The 19,461-nt window shown below is 37.1% G+C and overlaps 1 protein-coding gene across 9 annotated transcripts in view; it reads right to left on the bottom strand.

Annotated features, from left to right (window-relative positions):
* Nucleotides 1-5,811: 5,811 nt before the first annotated feature.
* pum (pumilio) overlaps nucleotides 5,812-19,461 on the bottom strand; it is a 254,522-nt gene continuing 240,872 nt past the window's right edge. For all 9 annotated transcript variants that reach the window (XM_083129691.1, XM_083129696.1, XM_083129695.1 and 6 more), the window contains 3 exons: nucleotides 17,795-17,957; nucleotides 12,142-12,310; nucleotides 5,812-11,020 (listed from right to left, as the gene is read on the bottom strand). In XM_083129691.1, the coding sequence (XP_082985817.1) occupies nucleotides 10,777-11,020; nucleotides 12,142-12,310; nucleotides 17,795-17,957 (576 nt within the window). In that variant the 3' untranslated portion in view covers nucleotides 5,812-10,776. The remainder of the gene's footprint in view (nucleotides 11,021-12,141; nucleotides 12,311-17,794; nucleotides 17,958-19,461) is intronic.

Genomic DNA, 19,461 nt, shown 5'->3' on the forward strand with positions numbered 1-19,461 from the left:
TTGACTATTTGATTTCGATATACTAAAAAAAGATGTACAGTTATGTTAAGTAGTGATGTAGTGCAGTACTGTAACAAAGGAGAGCGTTTAATGAGTTCAAATTGCTAACATTTGTAGTTTTATGTCCGTTCCTTCGTAATGACTGTTGTCAATCCCCTCACCACCATCTTACCATGCGTCTAAAACTAATAGTAAATCGCTAATTAACATAAATAAATTGTTATTGCGACGAAGGCCGATTCGATAAGAAACTACTAATAAGTATTTATACATGTATACTTAAGTATACATATATAAATATAAGTATATGACAAACAAAAAATTCAAAACCTCATAATGATCGTTCATTCCTCACTGCTTTGTATCTAAAATGTTTGTGTTCTTTGAACAGAAAGTACGAGTATCAGATATAACAAACTTTCCCCACTAACTTTGCAATATTCGAAATCACCATTACAAATCACCATAGCTCTATGTAACTTGATTCTGTGCATTCCACGTGGCATGTGACTTCCTCCTATCATCGAAATAACTTTCTCTTAGTATTTCCTTTCCTCTCGTGAAATACAGAGACCAATGTTAACTTCTTAGCCCGGTGGATAAACTTTACACCCAACGATATACTCCTGAAATAAATCCTGCCTAGGTGCAGAATCGAACCTTCGACTTCCCTCGTAAGAATCAAGCACGCTACCTCTTCTCCAGGTAGCTATTGTTAATAATATCCAGTTTTCGAGGGCTCGTAGCGTCGAAATGAGGAGTCAAACAAACAAAAAAAGATCATGAAGAAAAGCTTTTGTTTTGTATTTATAATATGTATGCACTATGAAAGTTTGCACGATAAGCCTTTGCATACGTTAATTCTATATTTTTCGAGACTTGATACGAGAACGAGAATTGGACTCCGAAACCGAGACGGATGTTTATAAATGGAGACGAGACTGTAAAAGAGACATTTACAAATAAACACGAGACAGACATTTAGAACTCTCGACGAGAACGAGACCAAGGCTACCATTTCTCGTCTCGATATGATCTTTAGTAGTGAGGTTGTAAACCAACCAATTAATGCGTTCGGGGTAAAGAGAAGTGACGGCTTTTTTCGCAGTAGAAAATTCAAAATATATCGTACTATTTCAGTATGGGATATAATGTTATAGACATGGGCGTTTCACGTTCTTCTTTTGGTATGATCAGGGTTGCTTTATTTCGTAAGTGAAAATCCAGGACACTGCTGGCCGGAAGCTTGTTGAAGATGACTCGAGGAGGAATAAATAACTGATTTGACTGATTTGATTTGGTCTGTAGTCCCATCTGGTGTGTGGAATTACGTAATTTCCTTCCCATTCGTATCCCGTCCTATACGTCTCTAATTTAAGAGAATGAAATAAGTTCGAAGAAATCTTATGAACAAACAGATAGAACAGGTAATGTGGTAACTTTACTGAACCAAAAGGGGAAGAGACCCGTTAAACCACCTTAAATACGCCCATGGTTACACACACTATTTCCTTGAAATAATTATACATAAACTAAGTATTGATATATACACTGTGCAACTAATGTAATCTTCTCAGTGTATTTTCTCTTATCGGCCCAAAAATATTTGATCATAATTTGCGCAACAGAAATGAAACACAAACTGGAATTGCTTTATGGAAAAGAAAGTAAAATAGGCTTTATAAATAAAGTGAAGAATGTGAAAATTTTTATTTTGCACTACATAGGTTACGGTAAATTTCGTGAAAGTTTGGTCATCAACAAATTTTACAAACAATATTTTTCGCATTCTGAGAACACGCAAGCAGCAGAACCCTTTCATTTATCTTGCACGTGAGCAACAGGGATATTTCATAGAAGAATGATCATTACAAAGCATAGCATTTCTTTCCACTATCGCTCCTTCTTCAATTATTTAAATCTGTACAGATTTGTAAAACTGCTGCACGTGTTCGCTCACCGTGGGCTACCCCCGGTAAACTGGTCGCTCGAAGCAGACGACAAACGAGCTCTCTCGTAAGTAGTGACGTTTTAACATGGCGGCAGCGTGTTTTCAGCGCAACGCTAGCCTCGCAACTTTGGAAGTCTCGTTTTTGCCTTATACTGGACGCAGAGAAACGCGAGAACTTGCAGGGGTAATTTTTCCGGGATATAGTTTTTAAAATTGTTGTAAAAAAATTGAGTGGAAATGTCCATACTAACGAACTTCAAACTATGAAAAACATATTTTCGTGGTGGAAAAATCCAAGTCATTTTCGAAATATGAACTTCATGTTTTTCCTTATTATGAAGTGGATATATGGGAGGGACGTTACGATCCCTCAGCAAGAAAATTTTAAGTAAGCTACCTCCAACTTTTTCAATGGTCATAACTACTAATTAGGATCCAGAAGTTGATGAAAAATTAACTTTTTTCTGACCCTTAAAAACAATGCTAAACCTGATATCATGTCCGTTTCCATTCAGTTAGAGCAGGAAAACACTTTCTATTTTACATTTTTCGGCCTTTTTTGGCTTTTAGTTTATTTGTCAGTATTTTTAACAGTTTTTGTTGCATTTTTACTTATTTTTTAGATTTATTTTTCTCCTCCCCTGTTGTTTCGTGCATTTTAAATGCATTTACTATATTAGTAAAACTTACATATTTAGATTTCTTGACATGGTCCTTTTAGCAAATTCACCATGAATCGAAAATACGGTCAATTATTTGTAACTGAAATGTTTGGCAATGAATTAAAATACTTTGTGTGCGGATCTACTTTGAGGTTCTTTTTCTGGACACTATTATCGCTTTAATCTGTAGTTTTAAAGTAAAATTAGTCACAATATTAAATGCAATTACACTCTGGTATACGCGAAGCAGAACTGTATTTTCTGATGCTGGCCGACTACAGTATCATAGAAGGCCCACTCTGAAAGGAGATGAATTGGTTGATTTGGTGTTTTAAGTCAACTTTATGCATAGTAAGGCTAATCGGGACTGGACCTACAGTTTAAAGTGGGATTCGAACCGAGTGTATAAAATAACGTGAACCGTGTGGTGTAGGGGGATCGTTTGCTTATGGAATGGAAGGTCATGGGTTCAAACCTACTTCTTTGCAAAATCTTTATCGGGAAGTAAACGGCTTTGGACGAGAATGTTTATCTACGTTTCTTGGATATTTCCGTTGATATTTATGCGATTCATGTCCAGCATTTCCGGATGCAGAAAGTTGACATGTAAGTTCTTAATATGTGTTAACTTATAACAGATGAATGAGTGGAAAAGTATTTCCTAAAATCCTGCCAATCACTGAAAGATTAAAAACATTAGTAGAAGCATTACTTGAGGCATGCACAGTGGCGACGATTATGGAGTGTGGAGGGGCAGATGACCCAGCACTATGCTAAACATTATCTACCAAGGAAAAGGAACTGTCCTTGCCCCCCCCCCCCTCCCCCCACCTTGCCCCATCAGTTTTGAAACCCAATCGCCGCCACTGAGCATGCATCGCATAAATATTTACAGTAATATCATATAATATTATATTACGTTATTAGAACACTTCGTACTCGGTAAATAAAAAGGAAAAAATAATAAGGAAAAGGTGGGATTTGAACCTACGATGTTTCGATCTTGACGAAAACAGTAAAAAAACGAAAGTGCTGTCATCTAACCAACTACTCCAGGAGATTGCTAACAGAAAGCTCAGTAAAGCACGTTGATCTCAGTTGAAGCAACATTGTGCCGGAGTTTCGAACCATTTTTCGCCAAGAACCAAGGAAAAGACACACTTTACAGAATCGTTTGGTGTTGTGCAAGGCATCTTTACTAAACATTTCGCATAAAATCATCATAAATTTGCGTTCTTGCATTCACATGTGACCGCAATTCTTTCCAGGTGGATGAGAACCTGTTCAGTGTTTCACAATGCACATACATTTTCCTATTTTGAAATTGAGAACGAAGAATCTTGAAATATTTTCAACATTCGTATTTCTACTTAACATTTTTTTTGTCTACTCATATATTTTATTACTGCTTTAGGGTATCTTTACTTTATGGAATGTGAGAGAATGAAAGAACATCACGAGCGTTTTCATTCAGGAAGAGGAAATGTTGCAAAGTTGGATACTCTTAGTTGGCTCTGAAGCGCCATGCTGCCAAATTTACGAATTCCGGACTTTGAAATTTTTCAGGGCGGTCAAATAAGATGTTGCGAAGTGTACCATAAACGTGTCTTCTTTGACATAAGAATATCTGCCAGCTGGGGTGAATTGTAATAATTGTCCATTGTTACGCTGAATCCCTGGTTTAGAAGAGAGACATAACAACACATATCCCAAACATAGCCACTTTTTGATTCACAAAGCATATACGACTTTATCCCAAACCTCGCTCCTTTTAGTGGTATGTACTGAATCCAACCCAACCTTCCCTTGAACATAAGAAGACTTTTGTCAATAGATAGTTCTCTTTCTGGTGTAACAAGTGTTTGAAATTTCTGCCGCAGATGTTCAATACCGGGCCATATTTTATTTAGCTTTGGATTTGGATGGGTTGCTGCATCATAGGTTCGATTGTTTGAAAAATGAAGGTACCTTTTGATCTCAAGGAAACGACGGTAGCTCATTGTTTGTGAAAAAATGGAGTTAGCAACAATGGATTTTTTGTCCAATAACTGTAGGTCGGGTTTCTTTACAATGCTTTGTAGTATTGTAAGAGCAAGGAAAATTCGCATTTCGTTCACACTTACTTGATTCCAAGTTGCATTCCCTTCTTGCACTGCAAATGTGTTAGTTTCATTCACTATTCAAGTCACAATATCATTATCAATGTACTGTTCGAAAAATTGTATCAAGCCCTTACTTTCGTCTACATCATACTTGGCACGTGGTTGAGCAGCAAACGGAAAGCGTGGTGGAGCTGGTGCTGGAGATTCAGGATCAAGTTCTTGCCACACTCGTACAGACATCAAACTAACATCAGAATGCGAACTTTAGATTGAAATATCATCACAGTCAGTTAGCGTTGTTTCACTGCCACTAACACTTACACTACACTCTAATGCACTTATGTCTGTGCTTATATCACTCATTTTGCTGCCAAAAGGACGAGAAAGTTCCAACCTAATCAACGCTTCCGAACAATGCGTTCTTGCAAGCAACCGAATGTCACGCAATGCAGAAAAGCTGTTGGCTTTCTTCACTTCTTGGTGCCTCAAGGCAGGCACAAAAATTAGTGCACGCTCGAGACATCTGTTGGCCGGACTTGCAACTAACTCCACCTACCCAATTCATCATGAAAGTTCCGCCCGACTTAGTACGGGCCGGTAAAAAGATTACATTCAAACTCCTCAGGTTTCCGAGATAACTCAGGATAATATTTTGCTGGAAGAGTACCACATCCGAGATAATTCGGGTTAATAAGGCAAGTGGTTAAGGAGGTCAATGAACCTTTCAGGTTCTTCAAGGACCATTTCTAATTTTATATCGGTTATCGGTATTGGTAAATTTTATATTGGTACTTTATTATCGGCCAAAATTTCATATCGGCCCATCCCTATTGTTTTGTAATTTGAGTATGCAATATCTTCATATGCATACAAATGTACAAAAAAGACAACTTAATACGTATATAGTTTTCAAGAAATGGCACATTAATTGCTGTCGCGTGGAGCTGGGAAAACCTCTTCCCTCTGCTAAAGGTTAAAACATATATACACACCATGGAAAATTAATTTTTGAAGCTTGTGTTCAATTTAAACACCGGTTGCAAGAATGTGAAGCTCCTATTTCTAAGAAGTACTAGTGGAACAAAATAAAAATTACTATCATACAGAAAGTTTATTCTCACAAGTAATTGTTACATTTGTACACCATATACAAGTTTTACTCTTCTCTACATAGATATATAAATGTGGGGTAACCCAAAAATAGCTTTAAAGGAAACCATTAGTTACTCCTGCTCTTGGCATGTGAAGACATACAACACCACCATTTGCTCCAAGAACATAGGTACATTTGAGAATACTAAGAAAGAGGCTCACACAATTGATAAAACTACTATGCCATGAGTAGCCATTACATTCTAATTTCAGCAATGTGTACACATTTTACCCTCATTGTTAAAAAATGTTAAAATTACTTTTAACGTAAAAAAAATTCTGAAATTGTCATCGATTGTTTAAAATACCTAAAATATTTTAATAGGTTTTTACAACATAATTCTGTCAAAAAACAATTATCGCTCCTGACGAAACTCAAATTTCACATTAAGTAAACAACCAATTCGCTAGCCAAACCGAGAAGTACTCCAGCTGGTGTCAAACATTATTTACAATCTATATAACAAAGAACTAAAGTTAAGCAAGCTTCTGCTCCCAATGAATGGAAAAAGAAGAAATATTATAACCTTCATTGTAAAAAACACACAAATCCAATCACTCCTCATTCATGCACCGCACTCATACAGCAAAAAATGGAAACAGGAAGCAAGCTACAAGGCTACTCTGCAGAACATGATTTAATGATATGCATAGACAAAAAAAAATAATTATAAGTATCCATGATCTGTGAAAATGAATGCAAATAAAGCAACCAGGCTCGCAATCATAATGCAACTTAGCATGGGATACCGAGACAAATTTTATCAGGGCATTTCTTAATACAAAATGTGCAATTCCTCTCCCTTGACTACAACTCCTTTCACACTGGAAGTACCATCTCGTATCTGGAGGTTACTAACAAGTTATCCATCTGACAAAGCAAAATTGAAAGGGTTACCAATACACAACTCTAAAGACGGTACAAATATGTTGGAATTAAGTTTGTTACATGCTAATTTTTACACTAAAAAAAAAATTGTCACCTTCCATCAAAGCAAGAAACTAACGTAGTCCCTGATTATTACAAGAACAATTTTACAAACAAAAGATATATATTATTCTCCCCTGTCTCAGCTTTTTTGGGCCCTTTCGAAACCAACTATGAAGAATTAACGTGATCACTTTCAACCTGCACACTATAATAGGGAAAATACTGGCTCTTGACTTACAGTAGCATCTCATCTTCCATCCGTACATGGCATGTACATTAGCATCAATTTCACACGAACTTCACTATGAATAATGAAAGATCTATCAAATTTATTGGACCGTGTAGTAGAAAGGTCTAAATCAGGGTAAACTGGGAAGAAACACAAGATACAGCAAGTCAGAAGGCATGTAATTTCACCATTTCATCAAGCAGGCATTAAAACAAAGTCATCTTGATTCTGCCCAGGTGGAGAAGTCTAGTGAACACGAACAGGGGCTTTTATGCTATAAAAAATTATTATGCCGAGACAAATTACGACAAGTCTTCAGGAACTTTCCCTGTCACGACTATGGTAAAATTATTTTTTTTAAGTAATGAAAAGAAAAAGAGGGTAATGGATTTTTCAATTTTCTTCTGTAACAAACCTTCAATTCTAGTTCTATTAAAAAATAAATATAATAAGCTACTCTCCTTTCTAAACATACGAAACTGCTACAGCACAAAGCTGCTACCATGCATACTGTTAGAGCTGTAAAAGAGAGCAACTGCCCTGGAAGTGGTGCAAGCCTATTAAGACTCCAATCCAACACCTGCTATAGGTTTATACGTAAAAATCTACAGGACCTTTCCAGCCCACCTATACCTAAACTATGTAACAATTGGGTGTTTCTGTGCTCGGCAAACACTTCAACATCAAATAGCAAATGGATAAAAACAGCCAATTTCTTCTTCATTAAGACTGTGCAACACAAAAAAGTTGTACAAATGCTTTGTTCAAAATGTTACTTACATCAGTCTTGTCAGCTTTTTCCTGGACAATGATGATCTAGCTTACCAATATCTTGGCTATTCACAGCCTAGGTACAAATACACCAGATGTTAGCTCAAACAGAAAACATTTGAATTTCTACAACAAACAAACAATACCACCAGTTCACGAGACACTTCCTTTTCTTCACTACAATTGAAGTGTCACGTTTTTGTAACATTTTGGAAAAAGCAGAGAAGGAAATACAAGCATATTATTCCGACTGACAACAGAGAAATCTTCCTTGCACTTCCTTTTCTTGCTAGCACATTATCAGGACATACTCTTGACTTTTGATGAGGCACAGCAGGAAAAATATTTTCATTTTTGCTCAGAAATTTAAGCAAATAAAATTTTGAAGTTAACTGTCGAATTTGAAACAATTCATCAAGTTTACATCAGGGCTGTCCTTTCAAACTGCCTGCCACATCTTCCAAAGCATGAGATCAATATTTTTTTTTCATTATTTTCACTTGTTTCCTCTAGTTTTAACAATTGAATTTGACAAGATTATTTATATATATATATATATATATATTTATATATGTATATATGCTACATTGTAGAAAAACACACGCAAATATGAAAATTACAACTACAAGTACATTGTATGATATTTTACATTATTATGAAAATATAAGACACTCTTATCAGCAATCCACACCTGAATGCATTTGGAATAAAATTCTATGTTTCACAGATGACACACAGTCTTCAGAAATCCATTGTGAACAACCAATGATTGTGCTCTATTCCACTATATCTACATCCCACAACTTAATATATATATACAATACACACAATAACAGTTCTCTGTTACTTGTAAACGTTTGTAACTTATTAGAAACAGAAATTACAATACAAAACTTTACCAAAAATTTACAAATAAATATTTGTTTGGTTCAATATTTACTGTACACAATTGGTTTTACATTTAAGAAACAAACCGCAGAATACTTTACAGCTTGACTGTTATACAAATGTGTACAAAAAAGGTTTGTTTCTTGGTAAAAATTCTATTCACAGCAACAAAGGTGGTCGGTCTCCTTTTTCTTCAGTCATTTTTTTTTTTTTACAAAAGTTTCAATTACACAAACGGAGGGTTCTCTGCAAATCGTAAGGGTGTGGATTGCTGAGAAGAGAGGCCCCCAAAGTCTACATGAGAACTACTGTGTATGGTTACAGTAACAAATTTTCCTCTTTGTATAATACACATCACCACAGAGGACCTAGAAACTCAGAAAATGTCATCATGCGAGTTGAAAGGCATATTTCCTTTCAGCTCACATGATCAATACATATGGCCTCCCTTGATGCACCAATTGCATCGCGAGGAAAGGCAAGAACACCCCTCCTTGGGATTCACAAGCACAATCCCTACTGTAGACTCCACGAGACAAGAAAAATGATACATACTGTACAACATTATGAAAAGATGATGAAAATGGTTTTTAATGTAGTTCTTACAATGTGGATGAGTTTTTCTTTCTTTTTTAAAAAAGTCACCTTACAGTCCCAAGGGAGACAGTGTCACAGTCATAAAATTATGTTATAAATGCATGGTTCACCCACCAACTGATCCCCTTTTTTAAACACTACACATCATTTTTTTCTACATTGAATCTGCAATAAGAAAAATAGTTTTCACTATACATTTTATGGTGGTTCTCCAAGTAATTACAATTAGAGTGCTTTAAACAATTCTGATCTACAACCAATTAATGCAAAACGACATGAACATTTTTCTCCTCAAGGGAGGGGTTGGTTAACACTGGAAAAAAACAAAACGCATCGTTTGGAAAGTAAGCAATCCCTGCAAAGACACACCACTAACGCCATCTACTTGTACTGATATGGAAAGTTTTTTCTTTTAAAGTTGCCCCTCCCCCCCAAAAAAAAACACACTACAAGTGTTTGTGTGACCTAGTTACATGGAGAATTTCCTTCCCATAATGAGTTTGTCTTTGCCGGATACATAAATACAGATACGGGCATGTGCAGTTAAAACAAATCACTTGAACTGCTTCTCTAATAATTCATACAAGTATGAAGCATCAGTCTCTTTGACAATTGTTAGTTACATTCATAAATAAGTAACAAAAAGAAGATATAAAACATTGCTACAATGCACTCTCATAGCTCAATCATTCTATAGTGTTTGTCAAGTTATCTTTTCAGAAGATACGATCACTTCCCAGTCCCTCTGCGAAAACCAAAGGGAGGAGAAACCAGCAGATCAGAACAATATATTTGAGCAAAGCAGATTTCTTGTGCCACCAGACAAAAAGCTCCAGCAAAACACATTAAGATACAAGGGGACAAAAATCAAGGACAGGAAGTTAATAATAATAATAATAATTAAAAAAAATGCATTGGTCCTTTTCCTTCCAAGGACGACACTATACCCCGTCACTTCGTCCAACACTAATACAGTTAATGTGCAACTACTGGTGTATAATGATGACATGTTTCCCCACTAAAAAAGTCCTGTCATTCCCAAAGGAATGGTCTTTCTCAAACATGTGAACTACCCTGCTTTAATGCCTCATTCAGGATGTCATGACGACAAGACACTTTGGATTTGAATGTTTGATTTGGAAAGAAACAAATGAAATGTGAGAGCATTGAAAGAATAAGATGTATAAAATCCTATTGTATTCAAGATTGTTTCCCCCTTTTTTTCTTTTTTTATAAGTTAATCTTAGCAGCTACTTCCTGAGGCTTGTATCACAATTTGAGGCAGGGTACTTTGGGCCTAACATGCTCATCATATCATAGCTTTCAGTTTAGAAGTTTCAGCAATTCACTTCTAAAATACATTTTTTTTGTAAACCACATACCTTACCTTTCAGAAACAAGCTACTCATAACCTGACCATTATTATATCTATATATATATGTATGCTTAAAAATCTTATTTATGCTTCTTTATCCTGGCAATGCCCTTCCCTATTATAGGCCTCCGTTAGTAGGTGGGCCGATGGGTCCCAGGTCCCCTGCACTCTTCATGAAGAACTTCTCCAATTTGGCAATGATGTGCTTTCCATATGTATACTTGCGCAGCGATGACAGGTGGGGACGGATCTTGTGCATAAGCACCTTGCGCTGCCCTGGCTCTGCAACATCTATCATCTTCTGGACCACATAGTTCGCATACTGATCCTTCATCATGATGTGTAAGGCACTGTTGGGGTTGCTGTGAAAGAAATATAATTTTCTTCCTTTAGACTTCTCCATAACACATTCATTTTAAATATTGATTTTCTGCACACAGTACTATATTATCATATACTAAAAGTGAAAGCATCTTTGCTATTTTAAATCTAGCTTACCCATGTTGTACGAGAAACTTACCTACCTGAGGAGGCTCACAGCCCCCCTTTTTTACCATTAAAAATCAAGAAACCATTTTGTCATTGAATCACTACTTCCTTGGTTGATTATATATGTGCAGTTATTTATTAATTATAATAACCAATTATTACAGGTGTCCCACACATTCACTAAAGCTCTGGGCCTGACAGCCCCCCCCCCCTGCTTTTGGGTAAGCTAGAGTGAATGACATTTTTGCGCAATAAATATAAATTTTAAATTCTATTTGTGCAATAAATATAAATTTTAAATTCTATGTGGGATTATATTAAAGTTTCTTAAAGAAATGAAATGCCAATTTGTCTTCAAATTTTGAACTTTTATTCATAATAAATGTGTGTCACTATTTGTTAGATCTGATGACAACAAGAAGTTTATAAAACATCACCATGTGCAAAAAGAAATTGCCATTCGTAACACCAAATAGTAGGGATGGAGCAATATGAAATTTTGGCTCATACCAATGGAGTACTGATATAAAATTTACCAATACCGACATTCTACCGATCCAATATAATATTTCAAATGACTCATTGAACATTCTTAATAAATGTATGTTACCAGATGAACCAAGCTTTTGAAATTCAAAAGAACATGCATGTTCAGAAATTTACTTTTATACTCATAAAACTTACAGCAAAATGGCACAATATTGTAAGATATTTATAGATATATATCAATAAACTTATATCGACTGATACTGACAGAGTATCAATAATTCTGTCCCATCTCTACTAAATAGTGAATAAGAGGTATTTTCCAGTACAAGGCATTATACAGCATCTTGAGAGTTACAATATATCACAGAAAAAACAGCTTGTGATGTATGTATACTACGTGCAAAAGAACTTCACATACAAAAGCATGTAAGAAAAAAAATAAGAAAAAGTTTAATTTCTTCACACACACACACACACACAAAAAGAAGAAATCACAGGTACGTACTTGTCATTGAAGCTACAGACTTCTTCTATAAGAACAGCTCTTTCAGCTCTTGTAGCATGGGTAACACACTTCTCCACTACGTTGGATGCAAACTTATGCTGAGACAGCTGCAACACTTTCCCCCTCACCGAAGCTATAATTTGTGACTTGTCTTCTGCCTTCCCATGTTCTATAAATACAAAGAAAAGCTGCATCACATACTAAGATAAAAGCATATCAATACACTGCAAGAGTAATAAATTTCAATTTCAAAACTGAAATTATTGTAAGATGAAATGGCTGAAAGGGCAATCACAAACACAAACCCCACGGAGGATTAGACTGACCAGGTCCCAGAGCCTACATAGTCTGGACAATGCAGTCCAGGATATACTATGTGGAAAGGAGGTTGACATTTGGGTGTCTTTGGAAGGGGACACCCCTTACACAATGCATTATCAGTTCTCTGAATACATATTTCCAGTTGGGTTATTTCAAATTAGCCAATGAAAGACAATAGCAAAATTTAAGACTAAAAATTCTGGCCAGGTGTCCACGTTATTAAAAATGAATAAAGACGTACCTATGGCAAAACAGATTAAGTAACTCCATTAAGCCTTGTTTCCATGATTATGAAAAACTAAATATGCTCTGTACTTGATACAGAGCCTTGCTAGAAGGTTGAAACGTTACGTTTTAGTTTATGTTTTTAATAAAATAAATTACTGCCTTGGTCAGAATATTTAGTTCTTCAAGATTAAGTAATGGTCTCTAATGAGAAACAGTGGAACCTCGATTTTAAATTCTTCAAGGAACCATGGGGGGAACAATGCAGGAAAGTTTAAAATTTGGAAATAATTTTACATTTTGTTCTATTAAAACCATGAAGATTATAATGGGAAGACAATTAAAATCATGTCTCCACTGTGAAACTTGTGTAATGTATTAATACAGTGGAAGCACAAGGTTATGTTTCCCAGTTTTAAATTTTCCCGCATTATATTGGGTTGGTGTGAATGAAATGTCCGCTTTGACGTCTGGTGGGAAACTCACCTCAACAACACAACACAGGGATTGACTAACGTCATAAACACTGTATACATCCAGAAAACAGGCTGGAGCACCCACACAGTCAGGAGGCAGTGTGTTGCTGAACAGGGTCATCTCAAAGTGCACCATGGAGAACACACAATTGCGAGTGATTTGTCTTTACGAATTCAAACTGGGACATTCTGCTCAGCGAGCTGCCAAAAACATTAACAGTGCATTTGGCCAGGAATGGCAAATGAACGCACCATTCGCCGCTGGTTTGTCAAATTTCGTTCCAGTGACACAGCATTGCAAAATGAGTACTGTGGCCATCGACCAACACCATGTTCGGATGAGCTCCTCAGGAATGCCATGGAAGTGGACCCTCGGTAAAGTGTTCGTGCCATTGCAGACGAGTTAGGCATACACAATACCACTGTTGTTCGGCGACTCATGGGTACCACATGATTTGACACCAGACTGGAGGTGTGCAGTGCTCCGAGTGTAAGGAATAACCGGGATGGTTTCCTGCATCGGACTGTCACTTCAGATGAAAAATAGATCTGCTATGACAATCGTAAACGATCAGGACAATGGTTGGATCATGATGAACGTCCAGGGCGGTTTCAGAAACCACCTCTCCACACATGGAAGGTGTTGTTGCTGGTATGGTGGACTATGGTAGGTGTGATCCGTCATGTCTTTCTCAGGTGAGGTGAAACCATCAATGCAGATCGTTACAGTGCTGAACTCCATGAAATAAAGCGCAAACTTTTCCGCAAGCATCATGTTGCACGACAATGCTCACCCACATGTCGTGCAAAGAACGGTGCAGGCCCTCCAAGAGTTGCAATATGAAACCCTTCCTCATCCAGCATATTCTCCAGACCTCTCTCCCACTTACTACAGTGAAACCCTGATATTACGTTCCCGCTTAATACGTTCATCCAGTCTGGCCCCGCCAAAATGCCATGTTAAATAATAGGACGTTCACCTCGATCTTACGTTCGCCCTAACTCCCGTTTCCCGCTTTATAAGTTCTCCGAGCTGTGATGATGTTTTAAAATTTGCCAGAAACCTGTTCTGTTGATCACATGACTTCTCCTTCCCTCCTGTTTCTTGCTTTCGCATTACCCACGCGACCTTGAACTTTCAGAACTTAGTTTTTCGTGCTAGAGGAGGGAGGGAAGAGCCATGGTTACCAGGAGGGGGGGAAGGAGGTGCACAAGTTGCATTTGTCATATCTCCCTTTAGGGACAGGAAGGGAAAACTGCACTTCTTGCATTCCCCGTGAAGATGAAATGGGCTGATCCTTCTGCCGCAGGTTCAGACAACAAGCGCACTGTTGCCAAACCGATGATCTCCAAATGATGCTTTCCGTAGAGTTTGGGCACAATGTGTGTGACTGAGGTGTCTTTGTTCCCCCCCCTCTTACCCCTCCACAAAAACGCGAGTGGAAAATTGACGAGACTCGGATCACCATTCGCTTCCTTGCCACGCATTTACAGAATCCTTCATAGTTGACAGGAACGAAAAAAGAGGGGGAGTTGTTTGTAAAAACTTTTCCTTTCTTCTTGTTTGCAACGTTAAAAATGGAAAAAATTAAGGATTTACCATACTGGATAACAATGGCACTTTTACTTCAATGGAAATTAGTTTTGATTCCTAAGGAAATATGATTGGATCTAGTTCAATTATTTTTAATCTGAAGTTTTTTCACAGATGCTATATCATTTCATTATCAGAATAAAGTTGAAAACGCACAAAATGAAACAATCATTTTTTTCTACGGGCAGTTAGGATGATATTTTACTCACTGATGGAAATATTAGTGTCAAATCAATTGTGTGGGGGAAGGGGGGCGAAGTTGAGATAAATAATTCTACGTGAGGCAGAGAATGTTTTCTCTATGCATATTGCATAACTCCTATGTTGTAAAGTGATGGGACCAGGAAAAATTAGTGAATAAACGAGGGGTGCGGCAATATTTTCAGAGAGCAGCCAAATTTAGTGTACTTCTAAGACTAAATGACATTAAAATGCATATTTGGGCAAAAATAGCAAGGGAGCTGCCCAAGCATGGTGCTGATCACATCACCTTCAAATTGGATAAACAAAAAAAATTGAAGAATATGTGGGGTAAAGGTGACTAGAGCATGGTGCTGATCACACCTTCCCCCACATCTGACCTACATATATACAGAGCATTCAGTGATATTCGCTGAGAGACTCAGCGGCAAGCAACCCGGTGTCAGCACTAGTCTTTTCTGGTGAACCGGGTACGCGGCAGTCTTGTCAGAGTCGGCTATTAAAATTACAGTTTTCATATTGTGTACTACCCTTCTGTTGAAAATGATGTCCCTCTGCTGCAACACATTCCTAGCATCTCAGACAGAAATTGGCATTTACACGTGCAAGTTCGTCGACTGTAATTCTCCCGATTTCTCGTACAATACTCTCTTTTAACTCACGGATGATGTGTGGATTGTGTTTGTATACTTTATTTTTTTAGATTTCCCCATAAATAAAAATCGCAGACTGACCTTATTACTCTAAACTTTTTTACGAGGTTTAATATAGTGGAACGGGAACACCAGGAAATTTTGTTGCAAAACGTCATCACACTTCTCCACAATTCCTCTTTCCGAAGTAACACTCGACAAGATAAATCCTTTGTTGTAATGTAAACTTTTGTGGTGCCATATTAAACCACAATCTTCAACACAACTTCTGAGGGAGGATTATACTGGCATCAGTCTGCAACATCAACAGAAAGGGAAAGAAAACGAAGGCAAGGAGAGCGAAAAAAAACCAACAAAAAACAGATTGTAGCGTGGGACTGTCTCAGACCGGTTAACGGGGAAGAAAGTGCTGACGCCGGGCCGCTTGCCGCTGCGTCTCGTAGCGAATGTTGCGGAATGCTCTGTATATATATGCATCATGGTATAGTGCATAGTGCATGAGAAACTACCTTCACCTTTATCTCATTTGCAGGGGAGGGGGGGGGGCATTTGCTTTCTCATGCCCCCTATGATATCATCACCAGTTTTGTAATTACTGAAAAGTGTTAAGTATTTCTGCCAAGATTTTCTTGCTCGGGTGGAAGTGAGAGCCCCTTACACAAGACATCTTAACCAATTAACATAATGACGATAAGCGATCTCCTGTCCTCTGATGTCTAAAATTACATTGTTGCTTTGAACCTGAATATGCAGATAGCATACAGCCAGTAAAAAGGAAAAAAATAACATCTTTCCCCCACAGGAACTCATTAATTAATCTGCCATTGTGCACAGCTATGCAGTAATTGAAAGATTCAACCCAATATCTTGGCATCCGATATGTGGTGGGTGGGGTGTCTTGGAGCAAGGGGCAGCTGGCAACAGGCATTTTGTCTCTGAGGCTCTCAGAGCTATGACTCATCGGCTCTGAAGGAAAGGAAAACAACATTGTTTTGAATCTTGCCTCCACACTAGGAGTTAAAAAAAAAATATCCAATCTATTTTTTTCCTTCTTGTTCTTCCAACTGATAAACACCTTCAACAAACAGAAGCAGTGCAGGAAGGAAATGCACATGATGCTAAGAATAGTATAATCAAAAGATTCAGGTGGTGAAAATAAATCACGCAATATTAAAGGTCGACCAGAAAAAAAAAAAAAAAAGGAAACATGTTATTTAAGGGGCAAACTGTTGATGGAAGGAGTGTTTGCCCTCAGCAAGACTTCCAAATCCAATAATAAATCGTCCATTAACATGGAAGTAAATAGCAATCAGTGGCAAAGTGAGTGAAAGACTGACTACTATAAAAAACATACTTAACCCCATCTCCCTTTCGAAAGTCATGCTTGCTTGCAGTATTTTATATACTGAGGTATACTTTGCACCCAGTTATAAAGGATCACCCCCCCCCCCCAAATACCAGGGACTTCTAAAAATAGCAACTAATTGCCACTTTCATCCACCGTCCCTACCATTGAAAGTGGGTCCTGTTAATCGGTCATTGACTTTCACAGCACGTCTTGCTTTCTTCTCTTACAAATTCATTGTCATACTTCTTTCCAGTTGTTAAATAATTTTGACACAATATACCCCCTAAAAAGTCGATGTGATGACACTTGAGTTTCACCCCTCCCTTATGCTTTCCTGCTTTTTACATTTTTTATTTACAGGGCCCTGAAAAACGTAAAATTGGGGTTTGACTGTACATCACTTTCGGCATCTCGATCAGTTCCTGATAGGGAAGACCTTCGCTGATGATCGGGCAGTGCAACATGCCGTTGAGGAGTTCTTTGCCTCGCAGACTCCAGAGTGAGGCAAAAGTCGGGTTACATAGGAAAACAAACTCATACAGAGAAACATACAATGGTTACAGTTACAGTATATGTTCAATATGCACACCATTTGCTTGAATGCATGCTAATGTGGTGGGAGCGATTTCAGAGATTGCCCCTGTGATACACTTTGAGGTAGTCCATGTTCTTAATTTCCATAGTATACAAGATGGCCTATGTGTGTCCCAATAAGTAAAAATTCAGGGGGTGTTGTGTCTGGCGACCATGGTGTCTCATTGCATCACTTGGAAAAACAAATCTGGATTTTTACCTGGTTCTTCATTGTAAACTTAGCAATTGTCATGCTCCTTACCTAACACATGCTGGATCACGTAATTGCCATATTGGTCTTGGATGAGTTGCTCTGTGTGTTGGTGTAGCTCTTCTAAGATCGGCGTTGTTTGCTCTGGTGTGCAGTGTTCCAAAATGCGCTGAATGACCCTGCATCCATATGGATGTGTTGACAAGGCATATACCTGTTGACAGAAATGTATTTATTTATTTTATGATCCAAGCAACTTAAATGTTCAATGAGAAAATACATAGTGTGGTACCCAAAACCCACTTTTATGATTTTATATTAGCAAATCGGGTACTCTTAATCAAGACTTATAACAAACTGCAAATTCTTATAATTTTTATTATTAAATTCATTATTATACAAACATGAAAAGCTTGTCAATGTCAATAATGTCAGATCTGACAACCTATTTGCAAGAAAAAGCAGTTCTAGAATTACATGAAAATGTAATGGGTCCTAAATTCATTCTCAGATGAAATTAAGTTACTTCAATTTGTCTTTTTAAATGAAGGTTTAATTAAAAGAGAACTTTCCTACACAAGCACTATGTACATTCAAGACTGTATTACAACTATGTTATGTCAGCACGAGACAGTTGGAATTTTTGTGAAGAGTACTATGCTCCAGGATCCTTTGTATTCCAGGGTTGTCCGTCCCAAGGTGCACATGGATGAGAGCCTCAAGTCCCAGATCTACTATATATAAGGACATACAGCTGTGCACTGATACATGTTGTTTATTTCTAATGTATATGTCTTTTGTCTATTTCCCATGAATATGTTTTATTGATTTGTCTCTTTGGTTTCATGTTGAAGATTAAATGCAATAAAACAAAAAGTCTAAGATCCCTATGGAACAGTGGAAGCCGAAACCATTTCCGGTTTCAAAAAATTTCTGAAAGTACCAGTCTGGCAACCGGACAGTCTGTTGTTATTGAATCAGTTGCCAAAACATAGATTGTGTTATGGGTAGGGGCATGCATATTTCGTTTTTAACGAAAAAACGAAATTTGAAAAATCACATTGTAGTGTTAATTTTTCATGTTTTTGAAAGGTGAGAGATGCATTTTGTGACCATGTTTTGTCACGAAATAATGCGAAATGAACTGCAAGAAGCGAAATTAACTCTTAAACACGAAATTCAGAGTTTATTCACCGACACGACACCTTCTGAGGTCTGAATTATCCTGAGAGTTATGCAATTCCCAGAAAATTAATTAATTCTGCTGTTAATATTGGAGAAGCAAAAATGGACTCCTTTACACAGAAATAAACTTAAAACTCTGATAACTACATAAATGTGCTATTAGAAGTGAAATGTTAATTCTGTGGAATAAGTGTAGTTTTTAAATCAAATTTAGGATTATATTCACAATTTTAAAACCAATACGTCTTTTTATATACCACTTTTCATCCATTTTTTCACCGCTATAACACCGATATTTTATTTTATTTACCGCTTTTGAACCCGAAATTGGATCAGTTTTTGTACCGAAATTTTGCTTTTTTATTTACCAAAAATATGTGCCTCTAGTTATGGATGAAGACAGATAAGGCTGAGCCAATGTATTGGTATTGGAAAGTTATTGGTTGGAATTTATTTATTGATACAGGCAGATACTTTCTGGGCATTTTGGTCTTTGGCATTTTTGCAGTGTAATTATCCTCAACATTATGCAA

This window comes from Lepisma saccharinum, chromosome 10, assembly GCF_977018435.1.
Source record: "Lepisma saccharinum chromosome 10, izLepSacc3.1, whole genome shotgun sequence".
Taxonomy (NCBI): Eukaryota; Metazoa; Arthropoda; class Insecta; order Zygentoma; family Lepismatidae; genus Lepisma; species Lepisma saccharinum.